Raw genomic sequence first — 26,557 nt, forward strand, 5'->3', positions numbered from 1 at the left:
CACCCTGTCCAACATCCAGTCCTGGGCTCCTCAGCTCAAGAAAGATGTTGAGATGCTGGAACGTATCCAGAGAAGGGCAATGAGGATGGGGAGAGGTCTGGAGCACAGCCCTATGAGGAGCAGCTGGGGGTGTTTAGCCTGGAGAAGAGGAGGCTCAGGGGTGACCCTAGTGCTCTCTACAACTACCTGAAGGGAGGCTGTAGCCAGGTGGGGGTTGGTCTCTTCTCCCAGGCAAGCAGTGACAGAACAAGAGGACACAGTCTCAAGCTGTGCCAGGGGAAGTTTAGGCTAGAGGCGAGGAGAGAAAGTTCTTTACAGAAAGAGAGATTGGCCATTGGGATGTGCTGCCCAGGGAGGTGGTGGAGTCGACATCCCTGGAGGTGCTTAAAATGAGACTGGATGAGGCACTTAGTGCCAAGGGTTAGTTGATTAGATGGTGCTGGGTGATAGGTTGGACTTGATGATCTTGAAGATCTTTTCCAGCCTGGTTAATTCTGTGATTCTGTTATAACATGACAACCTTATTAGTTTTTTGATTCTGAGTTTATGATGTGCTAATGTGAAATCTTCATGGAGGTGTGAGGTTACTCAGTGAAAAATAGGTTTCAAACCATGGGAGGAGAACTTACTCATTTTGGAATTACCACTGTCTGAAATTAAATTAGTCACATATTGCTGTCAATGCAGATCTGCATTCCTGACCACTGTTTGCTTGCAATTCCTCTTTAATTTTTTTAACATTTACAGAAATGCCTAAATTTAATTGAAGAAAAACCTTATTCTTTTTTTCTTTTTCTCTAGTCATTAAATACAGATTTGAAAAACCCATTTCAGCTTATTAATAGTTAAGTGGCTAGAAGTGTTCAGTGGAGAAAAAATCTTTCTCTGATAGAGAGCAGAATTAATTAGGTTATTGGAGTTCTTATGGTACTTTAAGATTACTGAGTGTTACACATTTTATGACATTTTAATTTTGCCTATAGATTCTTTTTCTACAATTCTAACCTCACAGCTTCCATCCTTTATTCAGGAAAGAGCCCTGTTGAAGCCAATGAATGTATTACATGTAAGAGCCTGTGCAAGATCTGTTCATAGGTTGTGATCTATAATAAGCCATCCTGTATTACCTGCAGAGGGATGAGCAGTCCTTATTATCTCCAGATGTCTATCCCATTAACCCCAGAAAGAGCAGTAATAGTATTTCTGGTGCAGAAAAATCAGTGTCTAGCAAATATGGATGGAATCATCCTATCATAGGAATCTGTTCACTTAGGAAAAAACCTTCAAGCTCATCCAGTCCAACCAATCTCTCTCTCTGCCAAGGCTGGGGCTAAACCATGGCCCTCAGCACCACATCTCTGTCTCTTTCAGACACCTCTAGGGATGGGGATTCAGCCACCTCCCAGAGGAGCCTGTTCCAGTGGTTAAGAAACTTTTCAGTCAAGAAGTTTCTGCTCACATGCAACCTAAACCTCTCCTTGGAGAAACCCAAACCTCTCCTTGGAGCAACCCAAGGCTGTTTCCTCTTCTCTTACCGTTTGTTACTAGAGAGAGGAGATCACCCCCCACCTGGCTCCAGCCTCCTTTCAGGGAGCTGTAGAGAGCCAGGAGGTCTCCCCTCTGCCTCCTCTTCTGCAGGCCAAACAACCTCAGTTCCCTCAGCCACTCCTGAGAGGGAGATTTGTTCTCCAGACCCTAAAGATACTAAAGAAACAAAATATTTTTTTTTTTTAATTCTCCTCTAGAAACTTCTCATGCTTCCTTAAGAAGTGTGCTCTGTCACTTTTTTTTGCAGATTCAGGGTCATTATGCATCTTGGGTAAGACCTTGGCCACTGTCCACAACCACCTTCACCTTCCTCATCACATTTTGCCTTCTGCCTGGCATAATGGACAATGCACTGAGCAGCTGGTAGCCAGGGTACAAAGGCGGTGATACATTTCTTCTTGAATGAGTGAATGCATATTAAGGTCTCTTCTGCTTCTGAAATGTTGTAGCATCTTTTTTATGATTTCTACAGAGAGATGAAGTACTGAGGGAACTCTTATGGATATAAGCTAGAACCCAGGAAGTTCCATCTCAACATGAGGAGAAACTTCTTTACTGTGAGGGTGCTGGAGCCCTGGAGCAGGCTGCCCAGAGAGGTTGTGGAGTCTCCTTCTCTGGAGGCTTTCAAAGCCAACCTGGATGTGTTCCTGTGGGACCTGCCTTGTGTGATCCTGCTCTGGCAGGGAGGTCGGACCCAATGATCTCTGGAGGTCCCTTCTAACCTTTAACATTCTGTGATTCTGTTAGGGTTGGCATTTATTTTTCACAGAAGGCTGACTCTTATTGTTTATTTCTATCATAGTCCCTGAAATATTTCTGTATTGCTCCTACCCAACTTTCAGCAGCATTCTGCCTCCACATCACAAGCCAGCAGTGCTACAGGCACAGAGTTTACACAACTTTCACATTTTACCTTAAATAGATTGAAGTGATGCCTGGTGAGACACTACCTGGAGCACTGTGTCCAGTTCTGGAGTCCCTATTACAAGAAGGACCTGGAGGTGCTGGAAGGTGTCCAGGGAAGGGCCACAAGGATGAGCAGAGGGCTGGAGCTCCTCTGCTATGAGGACAGACTGAGAGAGTTGGGGTTGTTCAGTCTGGAGAAGAGAAGGGTCCCAGGAGACCTTCTTGTGGCCTTCCAATATCTTAAAGGGGCTCCAAGAAAGCTGTGGAGGGACTTTATAGGGTGTCAGGTAGTGAAAGGACTGGGGGAATGGAGCAAAACTAGAAATGGGGAACTGAGATTAGAGGTTAGGAAGAAGTTCTTCCCCACAAGGGTGGTGAGAGACTGGCACAGGTTGCCCAGGGAGGTGGTGGAAGCCTCATCCCTGGAGGTTTTTGCAGCCAGGCTGGATGTGGCTGTGAGCAACCTGCTGTAGTGTGAGGTGTCCCTGGCCATGGCAGGGGGGTTGGAACTGGATGAGCCTTGAGGTCCCTTCCAACCCTGACGATTCTATGTTGGGACACACACAAACATAAAGTCTTCCATTTATCTCTGCCTGTTCCTTTAGGGATTCTGTAAAAATAATGACTTTGGGATGCTTTATATTTCTCTTGCAACAAGCTTTGTTGCCAACTCCAAAGAGAAAAGGTTAACATCTTTTTAACCACTTTTGCTATAGATTTTTATTTTCATACCTACTTACAGCAGACCTGTCATATCCTCTGATTCCTGACACCATAAGCAAGAAAGAATAGGAATCAATATAAAATGCAGCTAACATGATGGAAAGGTCAAAGCATCACAGTTTACAACCATATGGTGTCAAATATAGAAGGCAATAAAAGACCAATACTATCCTCTGATGCTGTGGTACAGGAAAATAAATTACATTATATAAATCTTTCCTCTTAAATGTGGCTGTTAGACTTAAATTCTCCTCTTTTTCTTCCTATCTTAACTAATGAAACACTCTACCACTACTGAACAGGAATGTTTTGGTGAAGCTTTCCTGCTAGGACATCCTAGCTAATCTACAACTGAAATTTTCCTGCAAATATCCAACTTTGGCAGCTGATTCCCTGTGCTTGTGAAGGAAAGGGAGCAGAGACTGTTCTGCCCTAGCCTGGTTGCCCTAATAAAGATTGGATAGGATCACAGAATGGTTTCAGCTTGAAAAGCTCTCTAATATCCAGTCCGACCAGCAACCTAACACTACCATGGCCATGAAACCATGTCCCAATGTGTCATGGCCACACGTTTCTTGGACACCTCCAGGGCTGGTGACACCACCACCTCCCTAGGCAGCCTATTCCAATGGCTGAGCACTCTTGCAGCAACAACATTTTCCCTAATCCTCGAACTAAACCTCCCCTGCCACAATTTCAGGCCATTTCTTCTCATTCTGTCACTTGATACCAGGGAGAAGAGACCAATCCCCACCTCACTCCAACTTCCTTTCAGGGAGCTACAGAGGGGAATGGGGTCTCTCCTTAGCCTCCTCCTCACCAGACTAAACACCCTCAGCTCCCTCAGCTACTCCTCACCAGACCTCTTCTCCAGACCCTTCCCCAGCTTTGCTGCCCTTCTCTGGACCTGCTGCAGCACCTTAATGCCTTTGTTGGAGTGAGGGACCCAAAACTACACCCAGTACTCAAGCTGTGACCTCACCAGCTCTGAGTGCAGGGCACAATCACTTCCCATGTTGGAGATGTGAAAAATCATGCTTTAAATGAATAACAGTTCTGTGTCTCTGGGGCACTGATTTGTTGTACAGATGCTGTGTGGTGTTTATCACAGTACCACAGTACATTAGAGGTTGGAAGGGACCTCCAGAGATCATGCAGTCCAACCCCTATGCCATAGCAGGATCACCTAGGGCAGTCCTCACAGAATGCATCCTGATGGGTTTTGAATGCATCCAGAGAAGGAGACTCCACAGCTTCTCTGGGCAGCCTGCTCCAGGGCTCTGTCACCCTCACTGTGGAAGTTTCTCCTCATGTTGAGGTGAAACACTCTATGTTCAAGCTCGTCCTTGTTCCTTGGCTCATTACTCTGCACCACCAAACAGAGCCTGGCCTCATCCCCTTGCCTCCCACCCCTCAGCTATTGATAGACATTGATCAGATCCCTCTCAGCCTTCTCTTCTCCACACTAAACAGCCCCAGGGCTCTCAGTCTCTCTTCACAGCAGAGATGCTCAAGTCCCCTAAGCATCCTCATAGCTCTCTGTTGGACTCTCTCCAGCAGGTCTCTGTCTCTCTTGAACTGGGGAGCCCAGAACTGGACACAGGATTGCAGGTGTGGTCTGAGCAGGACAGAGCAGAGGGGGAGCAGAACCTCCCTAGCCCTGCTGGCCACACTTTTCTTGCTGCACCCCAGGATGCCATTGGCTCCCTTGGCCACAAGGGCACATTGCTGTCCCCTGCAGAACTTGCTGTCCACCTTCAGGACCATGTATATCTAGGAGAAAGGGAAATGAATGTGGGAGCTCCTGCTTTCTTAATTTCAAATTCTATTATGGTCTGCCAATCATGGGGATGCTTTATCCCTCTGAGGAAACTGAAGCTTCCCTCTCTGATTTGCCCTTTATTGCTGAGATTTGGAAGGAAATCCAAACTCTTTAATGAAAGAGAGTTGTTAGCTTTCTAACCAGATTTTGTTTTCACTCTAAATGAAAACCAAAGAGTAAAGGGTATTTTATGAGTCCATCTAAGTGCTTAATCAGGGATTCTGAGTTTACTATGTGGATTCTCAACCAATTTGGAGAAGGAAACTGATGAATTAACACTTTAAAAACTGAGAGACATCCAACACATCATTAAATCAGAACTTGAGCTTCCTGTAGGGCAAAGTTCAGGCAATTAAGGTTTGTTCCACTTTCAGATAGTACAACAGCAGCCAATTACAGCTGTGAAATTAGTGATTCACAGCATGGTACTTGGCTTGCTAATATTATCAAACTTCAGTCATGCCTCCAACTTTTTCTTTAGCAGACCTACTCTTACCCTTAACTGTAATTCCCATTTAGTGTATTCAGTTCCCTGTGTTCTTCTGAATGCTTTGGAAAGGGAGGTAGGATGAAGATTCTTTTATGTGTGCCTGTTATTTGCTAATCACATTTCAAAGCTCATGGAATCACAGAATTACAAAATGTCAGGGGTTGGAAGGGACCTCCAGAGATCATCCAGTCCAACCCCACTGCCAGAGCAGGAGCACCCAGGGCAGGTCACACAGGAACACATCCAGGTGGGGTTGGAAAGTCTCCAGAGGAGACTCCACAACCTCTCTGGGCAGCCTGCTCCAGGCCTCCAGCACCCTCACAGGGACAAAGTTTTCCCTTCTGTTCCTGTGGCACCTCCTCTGCTCCAGCTTGTCCCCAGTGCCCCTTGTGCTGTCCTTGGACATCCCTGAGCAGAGCCTGGCTCCAGCCCTGCACATCTTTATCCCCAGCAATGAGGGCAGCCCTCAGGCTCCTCTGCTCCAAACCCCAGCTCCCTCAACCTGGCTTCACATGGAGAGGTTCCTCTGCCTTAAATCCTTGGAATATCAAGCTGTTAACAGAGTCACAGATGGAAATGGAGCTCAGTTGCTCATGTTGAATTTTATGCATCCATTAAAATGTTGTGAATTTCCCTCTGAAATTAATTAGGATTATTACACTGGCACAGGACTCCATATAGGGAATCCTTGCAGTACAGAGATAAAATTAATTATTTTCAAAGGGTAAATACAAAGATTTTCATGGCTTATATTTTAGCTGCCAACTAAGAGATTTTCCAGGGGGTAGTTTTCCAAATGAGCCTGGGATCTTGCAGGTACTGGCAGGGCAACCTGCCTGTACTCTGCTGAATTTCAGCACTTACAGAAGATCTAAGCTGATGGCAAGATGTATTAATCCTTATGCACATTGAACAGTATCTTCTTTGATACTTACTACCATCAACTTTCTCAGCTAAGAAAATAAGAAGAAAAGAAAAGGGGAGTACCTTTATGGAATAGGAAGGAAAAGAATTGAAGAAGGGGTCAGATAATAAAATGGCACAATGGAGAAACTCCTCTTGTGGTGAAGATGACTCAAAGATCAAAGATGGGAAGTGGGGAGGAGAGCAGCTTCTGAGTAGAGTAAGAGAGTTGAGAATTTAGGCTAATGGAAAGTTTTGGAATGCCTTGTGACTGTGCAGTACTTACTGGTTTAAAAGACATGTGAAGCAGCTGTGGAATCTTTTACAGAATCACAGAATTAACCAGGTTGGAAAAGACCTTCTTGATCATCAAGTCCAACCTATCACCCAATACCTTCTCATCAACTAACCCAGGGCACCAAGTGCCTCTTCCAGGCTGTTTTTAAACACTTCCAGGGATTGTGACTCCACCACTTCCCAAAGTCAGCACATTCCTGGAGGTTTTTGCAGCCAGGCTGGATGTGGCTGTGAGCAACCTGCTCTAGTGTGAAGTGTCCCTGCCCAGGGCAGGGGGGTTGGAACTGGATGATCCTTGGAGTCCCTTCCAACCCTGACAATTCTGTGATTCTAAGATTCCCATGGCCAATCTCTCTTTCTGGGAAGAATTTCTTTCTCACATCCAGCCCAAACCTCCCCTGGTGCAGCTTGAGACTGTGTCCTCTCCTTCTGTCACTGTTGCCTGGGAGAAGAGCCCAACCCCCACCTGGCTACAGCCTCCCTTCAGGGAGTTGTAGACAGCAATTGAGGTCTCCTCTGAGCCTCCTCTTCTCCAGGCTAAACACCCCCAGCTCCCTCAGCCTCTCCTCACAGGGCTGTGCTCCAGACCCCTCCCCAGTCTTGCTGCCCTGCTCTGGACACGTTCAAGCATCTCAACATCTTTCTTAAACTTGAGGACTCCAGAACTGGAGACAGTACTCAAGGCCTAATCAGTGCTGAGTACAGAGGAAGAACCTTAAAAGTCAGAGCTGAACAAACTTAAGGGATGATTCCATGCCCAATAATTGGCTCTGCTGCAGAAGATCATAGAATCATAGAATGATTTGGGTTGGAAGGGACCTCCAAATGTCATCTGGTCCAACCACCTCTGCAGACATAAATTAATATTTCAAATGCAGACTTGCCTGAAAAAATCTGTAACTCTGTAGTTTTCAAAAGCTTCCCTTATCACTTTCAGTACATGCAGTTTATTAGGGGAAGATGTTTTATCTAAACTGCTCTATTACTTCTTTAGGGGGATTGTTTTTACCTGAATGCCCTAAGGTTTGTATATATGTTGCTCTATTTTGTGTTTATTTTCTGCTCAACTTCCTTTTCAAATATTTATGCTACTCCCTGGAGGATGAGATGAATGAAAGCAGTCACTGTAAAGATGTCTGAACTGCCAGGGTACTGTGGTAGAAGAAAAGCTTCAGTGATACTTCTCTCATCTGCTTCTGAATGAAAAGACAAAGTTGTGGAAAAAATCCAGGTTTGCCCAAATCAGCCTTGCCCTTGAATCCCATGGGATCCAACTTTGGTGTCTGTTGGCTTTTTTAGCAGCCTTCAGTGATTTCGCCTTTAACATCTAGGGAAGGGCTGGTGCCCTTGTGCTCAGCACTGGTGAGACCTCATCTCAAATACTGGGTCTAGTTTTGGGCCTCCCACTCCAAGAAGGACATTGAGCTGCTGGAGCAGATCCAGAGAAGGGCAATGAAGCTGGGGAAGGGTCTGGAGAACAGGGGTGGTGAGGAGCAGCTGAGGGAACTGGGATTGCTTAGCCTGGAGAGGAGGAGGAGGCAGAGGGGAGACCTCATTGCACTCTACAACTCCCTGCAAGAGGTTGGACTGACTCTGGTGCTGGCCTCTTTTCCCAAGTAACTAACAACAGGACAAAAGGAAATGGCCTCCAGTGGCACCAGAGGAACTTTAGGTTAGATATCAGAAATAATTTCTTTACTGCAAAAGTGGTCAGGCATCAGAACAGGCTGCCCAGGGAGATGGTGGAGTTGCTGTCCCTGGAGGTGCTCAAAAAACAAGAGGATTGACATTTCATGACATAGCCTAATGGTCATGGAGGCCTTGGGTAGAAAGTTGGACTTGATGATCTTGGAGGTCTTCTCAGGTATCAATGATTCTACAATTCTATGATTGAGTAGCAAAAGTGCTCCTCTCCTTCTGATCCATGGAAGAGTTAGAACTGCTCTTTGCCCTGCTGAAGGAAACAGCCTGGCATTTCTGTACCAAAATCACAGAATTGTCAGGGTTGGAAGGGACCTCAAGGATCAGCCAGTTCCAAGCCCCCTGCCATGGCCAGGGACACCTCACACTACAGCAGGTTGCTCACAGCCACATCCAGCCTGGCTGCAAAAACCTCCAGGGATGAGGCTTCCACCACCTCCCTGGGCAACCTGTGCCAGTGTCTCACCACCCTCATGGGGAAGAACTTCTTCCTCACATCCAATCTGAATCTCCCCACTTCCAGCTTTATTCCATTCCCCCCCCAGTCCTATCACTTCCTGACATCCTAAAAAGTCCCTCCCCAGCTTTCTTGTAGCCCCCTTCAGATCCTGGAAGGCCACAAGGTCTCCTCAGAACCTTTTCCTCTCCAGCGTGAACAACCCCAACTCTCTCAGCCTGTCCAAATGTTTTATAACTATCAGAATTGTCTCTTATTCTCACTACCTAATTATTTTCTGTAGTTTCCCAGTTCCCCTTTTAATCCTTTTTATTCTGGTGTGACACCAGGAGAGGCAGAAGCAGCATGAAGCCATGAACCAGCCACTGATTTGCAAGGATTTCTATAGGGCTGTTTCATGTCAAGGGCTATTACTAGGTTTTAATTTTCCTGTGAAGCTTGAAATCTAATGGTCTTAAACATCAAGAAGGAAAAAGAGATGGAAAATTATTAAATTATTGTTGTTAAACTATAGCCTTAAGATGAAGCAAGGGTTACAGGAAGGGTAAGGAGATATTCTATGAAATTCTTTGCCCTAGGCAAGAGTAAGATCAGGCTGTTTGTTGTTGATCCATCTGTCACCAAGACATGATTCTAAGGATGAGTGAATTAATTAAAGGACTTGAGAACCTCAGAGGAAATTGCTGTGTGAGTACGGAGAGAAAATTTGCCTGGTTTTAGCCTATTTTGTATGATGTTGCACTGCAGAGAGAACATATTCCTAAAGTGCCTGAATATACACAGAAATTCAGTCTCTTCTTGGCCATCAAAGTGCCTGATAGGACTCAAATAATATATGTTAAATACTTTGTGGCTGTTGAGTGTAAATCATTCTACAGAGTAAAAGTAATCTCTTGGTTTTGTTGTAACTTTGCAGTGATCAACCTGCATGTGCTGTAGCCACAGTTATTGTTTCACACAGCTCACTACCTGCTGTGTTCAATCTCTGTTGAAAGCTGAGATAAATCATTTTATAACATGTGTTTAAGAAAAAAAAAAAAAAACCACAACAATTTCACAGACTCACAGATTGCATTGGGTTGGAAAGGATCATCAAAGGTCATCTTGTCCAACCCCCCTGCAGCCAGCAGGGACACCTCCAAGATTTCAAAGGAACTGCACTAGATTATTGCAAAAGTAGCTTGTAGAATGTTTTTGTTTAATACTGCAAGGCTGTGGCAGCAAAATCTGCTTCCATCCCAGTCCTTATTACAGGCACTTTTAGTCCTCTAGACTGCTCTAATTATAAAAGCATTAAACAAAAAGACTGCAAACAATTCTTAAATCTGTACCACTGATCTTTCCCATGCCCAGTCTGTGAACAAAGCTTGGGTACAAGCCAGAACACAGAAGATTTCAGCTCAACATGAGGAGAAACTTCTTTCCAGTGAGGGTGACAGAGCCCTGGAGCAGGCTGCCCAGAGAGGTTGTGGAGTCTCCTTCTCTGGACACATTCCAAACCCACCTGGATGCATTCCTGTGAGGACTACCTTGAGTGTTCCTGCTCTGGCAGGGGGGTTGGACTGGATGATCTCTGGAGGTCCTTTCCAACCTCTACCATTCTGTGACTTTGAAGAGGGCTTTTATATCTAACACCTTCTGGGCATCCCACTTGCCATTCTCTTGGCAGTGCTTCCTGGGCATGGTCACCTGCAGTGGTGCAGCGCTACAGAGTGGTTGCTCAGAGCTTTTCCTTCCAAACGAAAACTGAACAGCAAGGAAAACCTCTTCCTGAGATGTTTTTAAAAATGTTAAGTCCCATTGTCAGGCTTGCAAGTCCTTGTTTTTGAATTGGTCTTTTGTGAAGCAATGAGCATGGAGCACTGAAGAGAACAGAACCTTATCTACAGTCACCAGCTGCTTCTTATTTTGAAAAGCTGTGTGGTGTGGCTGACACCACTGCAGGGAAAGGATGACATCCAGAGGGACCTGGACAGGCTGCAGAGCTGGGCCCAAGCCAGCCTCATGAAGTTCAATAAGGGCAAGTGCAAGGTCCTACACCCAGGTCAGGGCAATCCCAAGCACAATTCCAGGCTGGGTGGAAACTGGCTGGAGACCAGCCTTGAGGAGAAGGCCTTGGGGGTGTCAACTGATGACAAACTCCCCAGGAGCCAGCAGTGGTCCCTGGCAGCCCAGCAGGCAGCTGTGTGCTGAGCTGCATCCAGAGCAGGGAGAGCAGCAGCACGGGGAGGGGATTCTGCCCCTCTGCTCTGCTCTGCTCAGACCCCACCTGCAGCACTGCCTCCAGTTCTGGGGCCCCCAGCACAAGAGGGACCTGGAGCTGCTGGAGAGGGTCCAGAGGAGGACATGAGGATGATCAGAGGGCTGGAGAACATCCCCTGTGGGGACAGGCTGGGAGAGTTGGGGCTGTTCAGCCTGGAGAAGAGAATGCTCCAGGGAAATGTTAGAACAGCCTGCCAGTACCTGAAGGGGGCCTGCAAGGAGGCTGGGAAGGGCTTGCAGGGATAGGACAAGAGGGAATGGATTGAAGCTTGAGGAGGGCAGGTTCAGACTGAAAATTAGGAAGAAATTCTTTCCTGTGAGGGTGGTGAAACACTGGAACAGGTTGTCCAGGGAGGTGGTGGATGTCCCCTCCATGGAGGTGTTCAAGCGCAGGTTGGATGAAGCTTTGAGCAACCTGTGCTGGTGGGAGGTGTCCCTGCCCATGGCAGGGGGGTTGCAACTGGATGATCTTTAAAGTCCCTTCCAACCCAAACCCCAACCCAAACCATTCTGTGAATCTGTGGTTTAGGAGCCAAATCTTAGATATCCAAAACACTTAAATTTTACTTATGGTCTCTCTGTACACTCAGAGTCTGATTGTTACTGCAAAGCCAGCCTCACATTTCCCAGCAGCTCGGGAGAGGTAATGGCCTCAAGCTGTGCCAGGGAACATTTGGGTTGGATATTGGGAAAAATGTCTGTGGCAGTTTAGGCTGGGTGCCCCCTGCCACTGCTGCATGAGATACACCTCTGGTGTCCTGGGTGCCCACCCACAGGGGTGGACACAGGAAACGACGTATTTCTACCCATAAATCCTGCACCCTATAAGGCCATCTGCAGAGTCATTCTCTTCCTCTTTCTTCCCTCTCTGCTCCCATGGGAGATGTCCTCTCTTATCGGGTAATGCCGGGGGAGTATCCTCACGGCCTCTTAGGCCTGACTAGGCCTAATGCCAGGAGGAGAATGGAGGGGGGGGCAGTCTCAGACCTGGCCAGCCTGAGACTTGCCTAGCAGTGGGAGTGGGAAGGAAGAGCCCTGAGGGATTGGGTAGACCCTCAGGTGGGAGGAGGGAAGGATTGGGAAACCTCTGGGTACTATGTAAGGGACTCTGTATGCTTTAGGATGTTCTTTGTCACTATGCTTTGTAGTTTGTAGTTTTTCTGTATTTTCACCAATCGCTTTTCCATTTAAACTCTCCATCACTCTCCAATCCGTTTGTGTGTGTCATTCTTTTGTCCCTTTCAGGGCAAGAGATGTTCTGGCTGGCCTCAAACCAGCACAATGTCTTTGTTGCAAGAGTGGTCAGGGATGTATGGCCATGGCACTTTGGGATATGGTTTAATGGCCATGGTGGTGTTAGTTTCATGGTTGGACTCAATGACCTTAGCTTTTCCAGCTGCAGGGCTTGTACAGTTCTATAATTCTTACCATGCAGAAGGTACTGCATCTGTATAAGGAAATATTATCCTTTTCACTTTAACTAGAGCTGTTATGATGAGCTATTTTTTCCCTGATGAGAACCCTTTCTGTCTGAGCAGGGGCTCTGAGGAAGGCTGGTACCTGTTTGCAGACAGCTCCAATGGAGAATTTGGTCACACAGCTGACATCGCTACCCCTCTCATCTCCCTCACTGGGCCCAAATGCAAAATCACGTTCTGGAACTACATGAAGGGTACAACAATAGGCTCTCTGGAGGTAAGGAGATGTTCTTTCATTTGGGTCCCCTTGTACTCAGCACTGGTGAGGCCACACCTTGAGTACTGGGTTCAGTTTTGGGCCCCTTGCTCCAAGAAGGACATTGAGCTGCTGGAGCAGATCCAGAGAAGGGCAATGAAGCTGGGGAAGGGTCTGGAGAACAGGGCTGGGGAGGAGCAGCTGGGAGAGCTGGAGGTGTTTAGTCTGGAGAAGAGGAGGCTGAGGGGAGACCTCATTGCTCTCCACAGTTCCCTGAAAGGAGGTTGGAGTGAGCTGGGGCTTGGTCTCTTCTCCCTGGTATCATGAGATAGAACAAGAGAAAATGACCTGAAGTTGTGCCAGGGGAGGTTTGGGTTGGAGATTAGGAAAAAATTCTTTCCTGCAAGAGCAGTCATGCGCTGTAACAGGGTGACTAGGGAGGTAGTGGAGTCACCATCCCTGGAGGTGTTCAAGAAATGTGTGGCCCTGGCACTTTGGGACATGATTTGATGGCCATGGTGGTCTTAGGTTGCTGGTTAGACTTTTCCAATGGCAACAATTCTATGATTCTGTAAAGGGAATGCACCTCTTTCAGTAGCCTGTAAATGCAATGAGTCACTGCAAAGGGAATGAATAAGACTGTGACATTGTTCTCAACAATTGTTTTAGCCATGCATCTGGGTAAAACTGTAATGAGGTTTCCCATGATTGTTCCACAACAGCTACAGCATCAGAAAGCAGGGATGCCTCTTAACAAAACTTGGTTGCTCAGGGCATCAGCCAACCTGGCCTTGAACACCTCCAGGGAGGAGGTAACAACCTTTCTGGGCAGCCTGTATCCAGAGTTTCCCCACCCTTGTACTGAAGAATCAGCTCCAGTCTAACCCTAACCCTACTCTCCCTCAGCTTCAAATCATTCCCCCTTGTCCTATTGCCTGGCCCCCTTGTGCAAAGCTGTTCTGTGGTATTTGCTGGTGACACAGACATAAGCTGGGTAAGATACTCTTGGAGACTTGCATACAACAAAGGGAACCTGGAGAGAGTTGAAAATGGAAAGATATTTCTGTAAACCAGAATTATTTCCTTTTCTAGGTACTTTGTAAAACTGGTAACAGGACTTCTAAACTGTGGACTCAGAGTGGCAGCCAAGGTCCCCAGTGGAACAGAGCAGAAGTGTTCTTGGGCATCCGATCAGAATTCCAGGTGTGTGCTTCTCCATTATGTGCTTCCCAGGCTTTGGATACTTTCATATTATGCGTTCTTTACCTCCTCATGTCCCTTGTCACCCCATGCACACAGAGAACCTCCCCTTCTGAACAGCACAAGCCATCTTTTTGGCCATCTGATTGATTATCTCAGCTGGACACCTTTTTATTGGTTTTGTTTGTTTGTTTATAGGTGTGGTTTTTTGTTGTTTTGGTTTTGGTTTTGTTTTTTTTACTTTTCTCACCCCAATCTCAAATTGATATCCATTTTTAAGGCAAAGAATCCCTTCTCTACTTGAATACAACTCAGGCTAAACCTTTCCACTTCCTTCCCCTTAGTGTGCAGTACCCTTACACGTGGTTTTGACAAGAGTCTTGAGCATGATGCTGGCTTTGAAATATGAGCTGGTTCTTAAGCCTCTTACAGATACTTAGCCATGGGTGTGCTGTGCTTAGTTGTATCCTTATTAAAACAATCCGAACAGCCAGAAAGGTATTTAAAAATGTGCTGTATCCCCTGGTACTCCTGTCTTAGGTGGCTTTAATGAGGCTTTAACATTCTTTTTATCTTCATGGGAATAAACAGTGAATGACCTAGACTGCATTTTTTCATGCTTGCTTTGAAGAAGCAGGTGGAACCTCTGCTGTTAACTCAGTATGAGTAGGAATTAGTATCTGTTGTTTGTTTTTCTTTCCCTTTTTTCTTTCCCTTTCCTTTTTATTTCACTTGGTTGAACACTGGAATGGGCTGCCCAGAGAGGTTATGGAATCTCCTTCTCTGGAGACATTCCAAACCCACCTGGATGTGTTCCTGTGTGACCTGCTCTGGGTGATCCTGTTTTGGCAGGAGGGTTGGACTGGATGATCTCTGGAGGTCCCTTCCAACCCCTAAGGCTCTGTGATTCTGCGATGTTAGAAGATGATCCTTCAATAACTACAGAGGCAGATCTGTACAAGCAGCATGAGAGGCTTTGACAGTAAGAACTGACCACTTCATATCTCAAGGTTTTCAAGGACCACAACAGTCTCTGCTCTGTTTATGTTGCATGTATAAACTTCTGACCACTCTTCTGGTCCAGGGGAGCTGAATGTAGTTGTAGACCCCTTGTAACGAGGTGCCGTTGGGTGACGAATGAAGGCACCAACCCCGGTGCTGTATAGCAATGGGATTCCAGACATGCAGAGAGCAGAGAATCTCAGAAGTCCTCCCAGAAGTCCTTTATTGCTGTGTTGTAGAATCTCCAACATTACAGAGTCTCAGAGTCCCACTTACAGCAGAAGTCTTGGAAGCCCTTAACAGACAAAGCAGCTAACAGAAGTCCTGAGCATATCCTTAGCAGCATCCCTAAGCCAGATCCCTTGTCAGAAGAAGCAGCTAACTAGCAGAAGTCTCTAGCAGCCCTAAAGTCCCCAAGGCACCTTACAGCTCAGAGTGGCTGATTTTATACTCTTTGTTATCAATCCCTTAATCAATAAAATCCAACCACATATATAAGCTAAACTCTTTTCCCAACACTTTTTAGGATATCAGGTAGTGATAGGACTAGGGGGAATGGAATAAAGCTGGAAGTGGAGAAATTCAGGCTGAACCTGAGGAAGAAGTTCTTCCCCATGAGAGTGGTGAGAGCCTGGAATGGGTTGTCCAGGGAGGTGTTTGAGGCCCCATCCCTGGAGGTGTTTGCAGCCAGGCTGGATGAGGCTCTGGCCAGCCTGATGTAGTGTGAGGTGTTCCTGCCCATGGCAGGGGGGTTGGAACTGGATGATCCTTGTGGTCCCTTCCAACCCTGACTGATTCTATGATTCTATAACAAGAGGAGCCAGCATGTCCAGGAGGTGGTTTGTGTTGCGTGTATAAACTTCTATCTTAACAGTCCTGCAGCAGCTCTGTGTTGTGGGTTTAAGCCTGGATGTCTTAACCATAAAGTTTAAAACTCCTCCAAGGGGCTAGATAGGTGCAGGAAATTGTAATCTTTTGTAATTTTACCACACAAGCCCTGCATCTGCTACATAAATGGGCTGCAGAGCCAGTTTGTCCCCTTTTTTTCTGCCTCTCTCTCCCTTCCCAGCACAGATCTTTTATCTCACATTATCACAGTATATCAGAGTCTGGAAGGGACCTCCAGGGATCATCCAGTCCAACCCCCCTGCCAGAGCAGGATCACTTAGCGTAGTCTGCACAGGAACGCATCCAGGTGGGGTTTGAAAGTCTCTAATGAAGGAGACTTCACAACACCCCTGGGCAGCCTGCTCCAGGGCTCTGTCTCCCTCACACTAAAGAAGTTTCTCCTCATGTTGAGGTGAAATCTTCTATGTTCAAGTTTGTATCCATTGTTCCTTGTCTTATTCCTGTGTACTATTGAAAAGAGCCTGGTCCCCTCCTCCTGACCCCCACCCCTCAGCTATTGATAGACATTGATCAGATCCCTTCTCAGTCTTCTCTTCTCCAGACTAAACAGCCCCAGGGCTCTCAGTCTCTCTTCACAGGGGAGATGCTCAAGTCCCCTGATCATCCCCATGGCTCTCTCCAGCAGTTTCTCTGTCTTTTTTGAACTGGGGAGCCCCAAAGTGGAGGTCTGTGGAATGGCTCAGCTTGGGCAAAGCCAGTTTGATATCTACACCTTTTGTCTTATCTTGGGGGTTGAGGACAAATGGTGGGAGGCCTGGGGGAGAACTGAAGCCTGGTTTGCTGGGAGGCTTTTGGCTTAATGAGGCTGTTGTAAGGTGAAATGTGAATTTGGACGTTTTGCACTTGTGTGTACAGTGTAAATATTTGTAAATAGCATTTCGCAGTTCTGTGAGGAGCGTTTTCATTTCACTCCTTTGGGGAGGAGTCAACTATCTTTCTGTGCACTCCAAAACTAAAACCATGATCCTCTGTCTTTTTGATCAGGTTGTTTTCAGGACAAAACGTGGTGTCAGCTACATGGGAGACGTGGCAGTGGATGATATCAACTTTGAGGATTGCTCCCCTTTGCTCATCCCAGGCAGGCCTTGCACACCAGAGGAATTCACATGTGCCAACAAGTACTGCATCCCAAAGGATCACCTGTGTGATTTTGTAAATCACTGTGCAGACAACTCAGATGAGAGCCCCACTATCTGCAGTAAGTGTGGTCATTTAAAAAATAGAAAGATTATAAATAAGGATGCCTGCTGTGGATTGTTATTGCTGGAATACTCGAGGCAATCCCAGGCACTGATACAGGCTGGGCAGGGACTGGCTTAAGAGCAGCTTTGAAGAAAAGGCCTTGGGGTGCCGGTTGAGGAGAAGCTCACCAGGAGCCAGCAGTGAGCACTTGCAGCCCAGAGAGCCAAGCAGAGCCTGGGCTGCAGCAGGAGAAGTGTGGCCAGCAGGGCCAGGGAGGGGATTCTCCCCCTCTGCTCCACTCTGCTGAGACCACACCTGGAGCTCTGTGTCCAGTTCTGGAGCCTCTGTTCCAGGAAAGATCTGGAGGTGCTGGAAGGTGTCCAGAGAAGGGGCACGAGGATGAGCAGATGGCTGGAGCTGCTCTGCTCTGGAGACAGACTGAGAGAGTTGGGGTTGTGCAGTCTGGAGACCTTCTTGTGGCCTTCCAGTATCTGAAGGGGGCTCCAAGGAAGCTGGGGAGGGATGTTTTAGGGTGTCAGGGAATGATAGGACTGGGGGGAATGGAGCAAAACTAGAAGTGGGGAGATTCAGATTGGATGGTAGGAAGAAATTCTTCCCCATGAGGGTAGGGAGAGACTGGCACAGGTTGCCCAGGGAGGTGGTGGAAGCCTCATGCCTGGAGGTTTTTGCAGCCAGGCTGGATGTGGCTGTGAGCAACCTGCTGTAGTGTGAGGTGTCCCTGGCCATGTCAGGGGGGTTGGAACTGGCTGATCCTTGAGGTCCCTTCCAACCCTGACAATTCTGCTATTCTATTAGCAGCTAATCAACTAAGAAAGCAAATAAGGAGGTAACAATTTAATGCTATCCCTTGGCTTTTAAGGATTTTAAATTACTATTATGTAATTTGAAGTCATATGATAGAAGATAAGAAGAGCTGTTAGTGAATTACATAAGATAATCAAGATAGAAGCTTTGTTTAAAAGCAGAATAAAAATCCTCCTGCTTTCCATCTGAAAAGACTCTACTGAGGCTGAAAAAAATACTGCAAGCATAATGTAATAAGGCTGAAAAAAGTGCTTTAAGCATAAGATCTATGGGATATGAGAGACCTGCCTCCTTTCAGATTTCAAAGGTTGTCAGGTCTCTGATCAAATCATTTTAATCTGAATACTGTACAGCTTTGGTTTCATGGGAAGTATCAGGAAACAGCATCTTAGTACTGGATTCAAAGTATGGTGTTTCATGTCAATTGGGTTCTCCTCTGGAGGGGTGGATCACCAGATAAGTGCTAACACTTTCTTTTTTTTCCTAGTGCAGTCATGGGAAATGTTCACATAATCAAATCTGCATTGTTTGGGAATTTGAACTGTTGCCTTCTTGTTATCAAGATTAGGGATAGAGTTTATCAAATTCTTATTGAACACAACTCTGTGGAGCAAAGGGATGCTGATATCCTGTGAAGATAAGCCAAAGGGCTGTGCTTTGTAAATAGTTTTCAGAGATTCATAGAATGGTTTAGGTTGGAAAGAACCTTCAAGATCATCCAGTTCCAGCCCCCTGCCACAGGCAGGGACACCTCCCACCAGCCCAAGCTGCTCAAGGCCTCATCCAACCTGTCTTGAACACCTCCAGGGAGGAGGCATCCACAGCCTCCCTGGGCAACTTGTTCCAGTGTCTCACCAACCTCACTAGAAAGAATTTTTTCCTAATCTCCTGTCTAAACCTGCCCTGTTCCAGCTGAAAGCCATTGCCCCTTCACTTACTATTCTCAGCTCTTGTCAGAAGCCCCTCCCCAGCTCTCCTGTATCTCCTTTCAGGTACTGGAAGGCTGCTCTAAGGTCTCCCTGGAGCCTTCTTTTCTCCAGGCTTCACATTATTAAGCTTCTCAGCAATCTCCAAACCAGGGGGAGCACAGCACTAAGCTATGTGGGACCCAGTTCTGATCCTCCACAACTGAAAATGAGCTGTATGTCAACTTGGAATTAATTTGTTGAGAAAGGTCCTTAGATTTTTGTCTGATTTTTTCTGAACTATTTAAAAGCTGTTTACCTGTGACTTCTTTGGGTTTGGAGGATTATCTGCATTGCCCCTGTAACATCATTAGCCAAGAAAACTCTGAAACATTCAAACAGGTTCAAACAGGACAATTGGATTTAGTTTTGCAACCTCCTGAAGTGTTCTGTTCTGATTCCCCACTAGAAAATAGATTAATTGAAACAGTCCCACAAGGAAAATGCTTCCTTGTGAATTGCTTTTCTTTTTGCTTTCCTTTTGCTTTCTCTTTCACAAAACCAAAGTGCCTGGAGAACACGGCTCGTGAGGAGCAGCTAGGGGAACAGGGGTTGTTTAGTCTGGAGAAGAGGAGGCTGAGGAGAGACCTCATTGCTCTCTACAGCTCCCTGAAAGGAGTTTGGAGTCAGGTGGGTGATCAGAGGATCACAGAATGTCAGGGGTTGGAAAGGACCCAAATAGATCATTGAGACCAACACCCCTGCCAGAGCAGGACCATAGAGTCTAGTTCAGGTCACAGAGGAATGCATCCAGACAGGCCTTGAAAGTCTCCAGAGAAGGAGACTCCACAACCTCTCTGGGTAGCCTGTTCCAGTGCTCTGGGACCCTTAAAGTAGAGAAGTTCCCCCTTGTGTTGAGGTGGAACCTCCTGTGCTGCAGCTTACATCCATTGTTCCCTGTCCTATCACAGGGAGCAAGTGAGCAGAGCCTGTCCCCTCCTCCCTCCTGACACCCAGCCCTCAGATATTTATAGACATTTATTAAATCCCCTCTAAGCCTTCTCTTTTGCAGAATAAGCAGCCCCAGGTTCCTCAGCCTCTCCTCATGATAGCCTCCTCTCTCTAGTATCAGGATTGAGAAGGAAATCAAATGGCCTGAAACTGTGCCAGGAGAGGTTTAGGTTGGATAATAGGAAAAATTTCTTTCCTTCAAGAGTGGTCAGGGATTGGAACAAGGTGGCCAGGGAGGTGGTGAAGTCACCATCCCTGGAGGTGTTCAAGAAACCTGTGGCCATAGCACTTTGGGACATGGTTTAATGGCCATGGTGGTGTTAGGTCAATGGTTGGACTTGATGGTCTTAAAGGTCTTTTCCAACTGAAGCCATTCTATGAGTCCATGATTAACACCTCCCTCCAAGAGGTGTTAGTTTTCTGCAGATATCTTGGATGTCCTGTGGTGGCCATCAGTTAACTTCTGCCTAAAGAGCTGTTCAGTTTGACATCAAATAGACTTCAGTGTTTTGCTATTTGTATAATACTGAGGACTTCCTTGACTGTAATAAGGAATCAGAGACCTGCCTCATCTTTGTACACTTTTATTATACCCTAGACCATGAAAAATGCTTTGTTTATGATTATTTTTTATAATGAAAAAGTAATTTTTTAAAAATGGATTTGTGTCCTGTGTTGTACCTGGTGTGTCTAACCAATATTTTGAAACAAGCTCTCATTCCCTGTGTGTGCAAATATCTTTCAGGTACCTCCCTTGGTCATTGCAGCTTCGAGTTTGACCTTTGTGGATGGAAGCAAGAGGAAAATGATGACTTTGATTGGAACCTCAGAACTAGCAGCATTATAAAAACGGGCACTGCACCAGCTACTGATCATACACTGCACGAGCCATCTGGTCATTATATTTTCATAAAGAATTCATTTTTTCAGCTGCCAGGAAGGAAAGCCAGGATTTCCAGTCCTGTCCTAAGCAGGAGGAACAAAAACTGCAAGGTATGTGGTGGTGTGGTACTAACAGGAAGGCAGAACTGGTTTCTAGTTTGCACTAAGATAACACTCCTTAAATGAGGAAAGATAAGCACTGAAGTGTGTCTTGAGAAGGGACAAGAGTCTTGTGGAAGAGTCAGGGAGTGGTCTGATTTCTGGCCTACAAGAAAGCTGGGGAGAGAAATTTTAGGGTGTAAGGGAGAGATAGGACTGGGGGGAAGGGAACAAAACTAGAAGTGGGGAGATTCAGATTCAATGTTAGGAAGAAGTTCTTCCCCATGAGGGTGGTGAGACACTGGCACAGGTTGCCCAGGGAGGTGGTGGAAGCCTCATGCCTGGAGATTTTTAAGGCCAGGCTGGATGTGGCTGTGAGCAACCTGCTGTAGTGTGAGGTGTCCCTGGCCATGGCAGGGAGGGTTGGAACTGGCTGATCCTTGAGGTCCAATTCTATGATATACAGATATTCCTTTTGTTGCTCTTGATTTGGAATTAACTGAGTGGACGTTTAATGGTGATGACTCTTCACATGGCTTTTTTTTTTGTTTATGTTCTGTATGCACATGATCTTGAAGTAGTTCTGTGCTTCATAGTATTTTTTTCCCAATTTTATATTTCAGTAATGAAAAATCACTCTTTCTTAATCCAGGCACATCTCATGTTCTATTTTAGCTATTGTTTTGCATTCCTACAGCCCATGCAGATGTTCTGCTCCCATATCAGAGGGGATTATTTTTGACTGACACACTCTATATAATCCAGCACAAACACATTTCTAACCAGACAAGCCTTCAGTAAAAGGAAGCTACTTCTCATTTATGAAGTGGAACAGCTTCCTTCAATCAAGCACTTGCATTTTTTTTTTTACCTTTACATACAAGAGTTGTTCCAAGGGATGCAAGACCAGCTGTCACAGTAGCGTCATGCTGGCTTCAAAGTTCAGCCTCTGAAACAGTTCCAAAGTTGCCACTAGCAAGCCTTTTCCTGTGAATTTTAATTGCACTGATTTGGAGTCAGTAAAATTAAAGAGTTGTTCTGAATGCTACTGATGAGGCTCTGTTTAACAGTGGTGAGACACTGGAACAGGTTGCCCAGGGAGGCTGTGGATGCCCCTTCCCTGGAGGTGTTCAAGGCCAGGTTGGATGGAGCAGCCTGACTTAGTGTGAGTTATCCCTGCCCACGGCAAGGGGGTTGGAACTAGATGATCTTTGAGGTCCATTCCAGGCCAAACCATTCTAGGATTCTATGATAAGAATGAGGGTAAATAGAACAGCAGAATGTGTCTGAATAAGTCACCTATTGTGTACTTGATTCTCCTGCTCTTGCTCACAGATACTTTTCTATTACCATATGTATGGAGCTCACACTGGATCATTGATTGTCTACCAGAGGACCATGTCAACGCATGAACAAATTCTCCTGAATCTTACTGGCAGTCAGGGAAATTTCTGGCAGCACAAGGCACTGAGCCTGTCTGGAGATGGAGAAGAAGATTTCCAAGTTGTCTTTGAGGGAAGAGCTGGAAGAGGTCCCAAAGATGGCCTTGCACTAGATGACCTCACGTTTTCCAGGGAGTGTTTACCAGCCCAGGAGTTTTTGCCAGCAGAACCCACAACACTGCCTCCAACAGGTATGTTCTTCCTGTGGACAGTCACAGAATCACAGACCTCTGCAGACCATCCTCTCCAACCCCTCTGCTAGAGCAGGAACACCCAGAGTAAATCACACAAACACATCCAGGTGGGTTTTGAATCCTTCCAGAGATAGAGACTCCATAACCTCTCTGGGCAGCCTGGCCCAGTGCTCTGCCATCCTTCAAGTAAGTCTGGAAAGAATGAATAACTGGGATTGTTCAGCCTGGAGAAGAGAAGGCTGAGGAGAGACCTTAGCACCATGGACCAGGACACAAAGGGTGGCTGCCAGGAGGATGGAGACTCCCTTTTGACAAGGAGTCCATGGAAAAGGCAAGGGCTGATGGGGATGAGTTACTGCTGGGGAGATTGCCATTGGACTGCAGAGGAAAATGTTTTCCCATGAGAACAGTCAGACATTGGAATCATCTCCCAAGGGAAGTGGTGGAGTCCCCTACACTGGTCAGGTTTAAGGTTCAGCTTGCCAGGGTGCTGGGCCAGCTCACTGCAACTCCACTGTCACCTTGGGGTCCCTTCTGACCTGGAGCTCTGTGATTCTGTGAATAGGAGCATTGCTTTCATGTCTTTCTCTCTCCTTCCAGAGAGAAACAGAATACACAGTCTGCTGATCATGTTGAAACCAACATCCTTTTAAGTAACTCTTTGAAATTCTAACAAACTTGTGAAAGAATTGTCCAAGTGCTGAGTCAGCAGTTGTGGATCTGCAAGACTTATTGTCCAGCCCTGTACAGTTAGACAATATATCCTGCTTAATTCAGTGGGATTTATGTGTCAGTAGTTGTAAAAAGTAGTTGTTGTAAAATAAATAAATAAGAGCAGGGCAGAGCCAGTGTGAATAGCTGGAGAGCAGCCCCATGGAGAGGCCCCTGGGAGTCCTCTAGATAACAAGTTCTGCATGGGACAGCAGAAGGCCAAGAGGGCCAATGGGATCCTGGGGTGTATTAAGAGTGTGTCCAGCAGATCCAGGGAGGTTCTTCTCCCTCTCTACTGTGCCCTGGTGAGACCTCATCTTGAGTACTGCCTTTAGTTTTGGGCTCCCCACTTTAGGAGGGACAGGGACCTGCTGGAGAGGGTCCAGCAGAGGGCTACAAGGATGATCAGGGGACTGGAGCACTGCCTGGTGAGGAGAGGCTGAGGGAGCTGGGGCTGTTTAGTCTGGAGAAGAGAAGACTGAGAGGGGATTTAATAAATGTATATAAATGTCTAAGGGCTGGGGGTCAGGAGGGAGGAGGGGACAGGCTCTGCTCACTTGCTCCCTGTGATAGGACAGGGAACAATGGATGTAAGCTGCAGCACAGGAGGTTCCACCTCAACACAAGGGGGAACTTCTCTACTTTAAGGGTCCCAGAGCACTGGAACAGGCTGCCCAGAGAGGTTGTGGAGTCTCCTTCTCTGGAGACTTTCAAGGCCTGTCTGGATGCATTCCTCTGTGACCTGAGCTGGATTCTGTGATCCTGCTCTGGCAGGGGAGTTGGACTGGGTGATGTCTTTGGGTCCCTTCCAGGCCCTGACATCCTGTGAACCTGTGAATCGACTGCAATAGGGCCAGCAAGGCTTCATGTTTTTTAGATAGTGAGGAACAGGCTGCCCAGGGGGGTTGTGGAGTCTCCCTCTCTCGAGATATTCAAACCCACCTGGATGTGTTCCTGTGTGAGCTGCTCTAGGTGCTCCTGCTCTGGCAGGGGGGTTGGACTGGATGAGCTTTGGAGGTCCCTTCCCACCCCTGACATTCTGTGATTCTGTGAGTACCAAGAGCATGGATCACAAATTTATGTGAACTGCTTTGCTTTGTTATTGCTGCTAAGGAGTAGCCTTCCCCTTTGGGAATATCATTGAGCACTGCTCAGACACTGGGAGATAACACTGGTGATAACATCCAACACCCAATAACATCCAACCCAAGAAACCAGACTGTGCTCTGTGCACAGAATAAGCAGGAGAGGGCTGGGTGATGTTTTCCAGGTAGATCTCTGCTAAGTTGCTGCTTATAGCACGTGGTATTGGCTTCCTGCTTCCGCCAGCACAGAAGTGTATTGCAAATCACAGTAGTATTTTATCTTGTAGTTTTAGGGAGTGGACAGTTGGTCTTTTACCCCTCCCCAAAAGTGTAAAAGAAAACACTCCACGCATGATTGAAAAGAAAGGGAAGTTTAAAGGGAAGTATTATTCACAAGAATATACAACAGTGCAAAACACACAAAATACACAAATTTTGTATTCAGCCTTGGCCCAGCTCTCCAGACTGGGCTTCTCCAAAACCTCACTAGGGCCATCATCATCCAAAACCTTCCTCCCAACCAGGCCTCAAATGCATCCCACCCCCTATCCCCTTCCACCTACCTCCCTACCCCAACTCCCCCCATACCAGGCTTGAATGATGCAGCTGAAAATCATTTCCAGCACCAAGCCCTACTCCCCTGCATCCCAAGACATAGCAGTCTGCATTGGGAAGGGAGCAGGCAGAGGGCTGAAGAGCCTGTGCTGTTCCTTTGTTGTAAAGGGGAGATGCAGGCATGGTGGGAATGAAATAACAAAAGATTACATTGTCCAGTGCCCACTTCCTGGGAGATCTGTCCCCTTCTGGAGGACCTTAAGGAACTCTATGGTTCTTAAACCCATAACACCTCCCCTTTCAGGATACCATTAAGCACTGCTCAGGCACTGGGAAAGATCACTGGAGAGACTGCATCCAACTCAACAAGTTAGGCTGTGCCCTGTGCACAGAATAAGCAGGAGAGGGCTGGGTGATGTTTTTCAGGTAGATCTCTGCTAAGCTCTGTACCATTTACAGCACAGGGTATTGGCTTCCTGCTTCTGCCAGCACAGAAGTGTGTTGCAAATTAGATTAGTATTTTAAAGTTCAGCTTTATGTGAATGTTACCCCAAGAGGACCACTGGCTGACATTTTTGATTCTTTATTTTTCAATGTTTCCACATTCTCTCTTCTTAATGGTAGATGCAAGTCCCTGTGGTGAAGTTAGAAACTTTAAAAGCTTTGGTTTTGGTAGGAAAGGATATTCCAAAACACTTTTATGATGTGTGTAATAAAAAAGGTACTAAAATCTCAAGGAAATAAAAGCCACCAGAGACTGATTTCTTGGTGTAGCTTCATCTATTATGTGAACTTTGTAGGTTCACAACACTTTGAGATAATGGCCTGAATTCATCTTCATAGTGAACCATCTTTTCAATAGCAGCACCTTCCACTTGGCTTAGATAAGAGTTCACATTAGCCACTGGGGGTTCCAAGCTACTGTTGGAACTGCTACAGCTGCTATCTATCACTGGTACCTGTTCACATGACTGCCTGGAATGCAGGCTTTGAAGTCTGAGCATCAAATCCACTCCTGCCTGCAGAAATGCTCTGAACAGTGACAAAGTGCATGCTAAAGGCTCTGTGATGTAAGTTTATAAACTAGACTGTGGTGGTCAGCTGCAAAAATCTGGATCCCAAAGGTCACTGCTTCCATGCAGAGAAAAGTTTCACCAAAAGTGAAACATTTCTAACCATTGCTCAACTCTTTTAAGGGTTATGAAGATGAAGAATGTCATAGAGCAGAGATCTCCTCCTTTCTTTTCTCCCTCTTGAGAGAATATTTGCTAAGCAAGCTGAAATGGTTTCTCTCTAAGAGAGGGATTTGTATCTGTTCTCACAGAATCACAGGATTGCCTCTATTGGAAGAGACCTTGAAGATCATTGAACCCAAGCATTAGTCTAACACTGACAAGCCCTTGACTAAGTCATTGAGCCCAAGCATTAGTCTAACACTGACAAGCCCTTGACTAAGTCATTGAGCCCAAGCATTAGTCTAACACTGACAAGCCCTTGACTAAGTCATTGAGCCCAAGCATTAGTCCAACACTGACAAGTCATTGAGCCCAAGCATTAGTCCAACACTGACAAGCCCTTGACTAAGTCATATCCTGAAGCACTACATCTGCACAACTCTTAAATACCTCCAGGGATGGGGATTCCAGACTGACCCCCACCTGGATCCAACCTCCTTTTAGGAAGCTGTAGAGAGCAATGAGGTCTTCCCTCAACCTCCTCTTTTCCACACTGAACAACCCCAGCTCCTTCAGCTGTTCCTCACCAGCCCTGTT

At 46.4% G+C, this 26,557-nt stretch overlaps 1 protein-coding gene across 1 annotated transcript in view; it reads left to right on the forward strand.

Annotated features, from left to right (window-relative positions):
* MALRD1 (MAM and LDL receptor class A domain containing 1) overlaps positions 1 to 26,557 on the forward strand; it is a 195,545-nt gene that overhangs the window by 43,459 nt on the left and 125,529 nt on the right. Inside the window, 5 exon segments of the mRNA XM_054389960.1 lie at positions 12,648 to 12,804; positions 13,876 to 13,986; positions 16,879 to 17,092; positions 20,563 to 20,810; positions 22,134 to 22,431. Of these exon segments, the coding sequence (XP_054245935.1) occupies positions 12,648 to 12,804; positions 13,876 to 13,986; positions 16,879 to 17,092; positions 20,563 to 20,810; positions 22,134 to 22,431 (1,028 nt within the window).

This window comes from Indicator indicator, chromosome 20 (genome assembly GCF_027791375.1).
Source record: "Indicator indicator isolate 239-I01 chromosome 20, UM_Iind_1.1, whole genome shotgun sequence".
NCBI lineage: Eukaryota > Metazoa > Chordata > Aves > Piciformes > Indicatoridae > Indicator > Indicator indicator.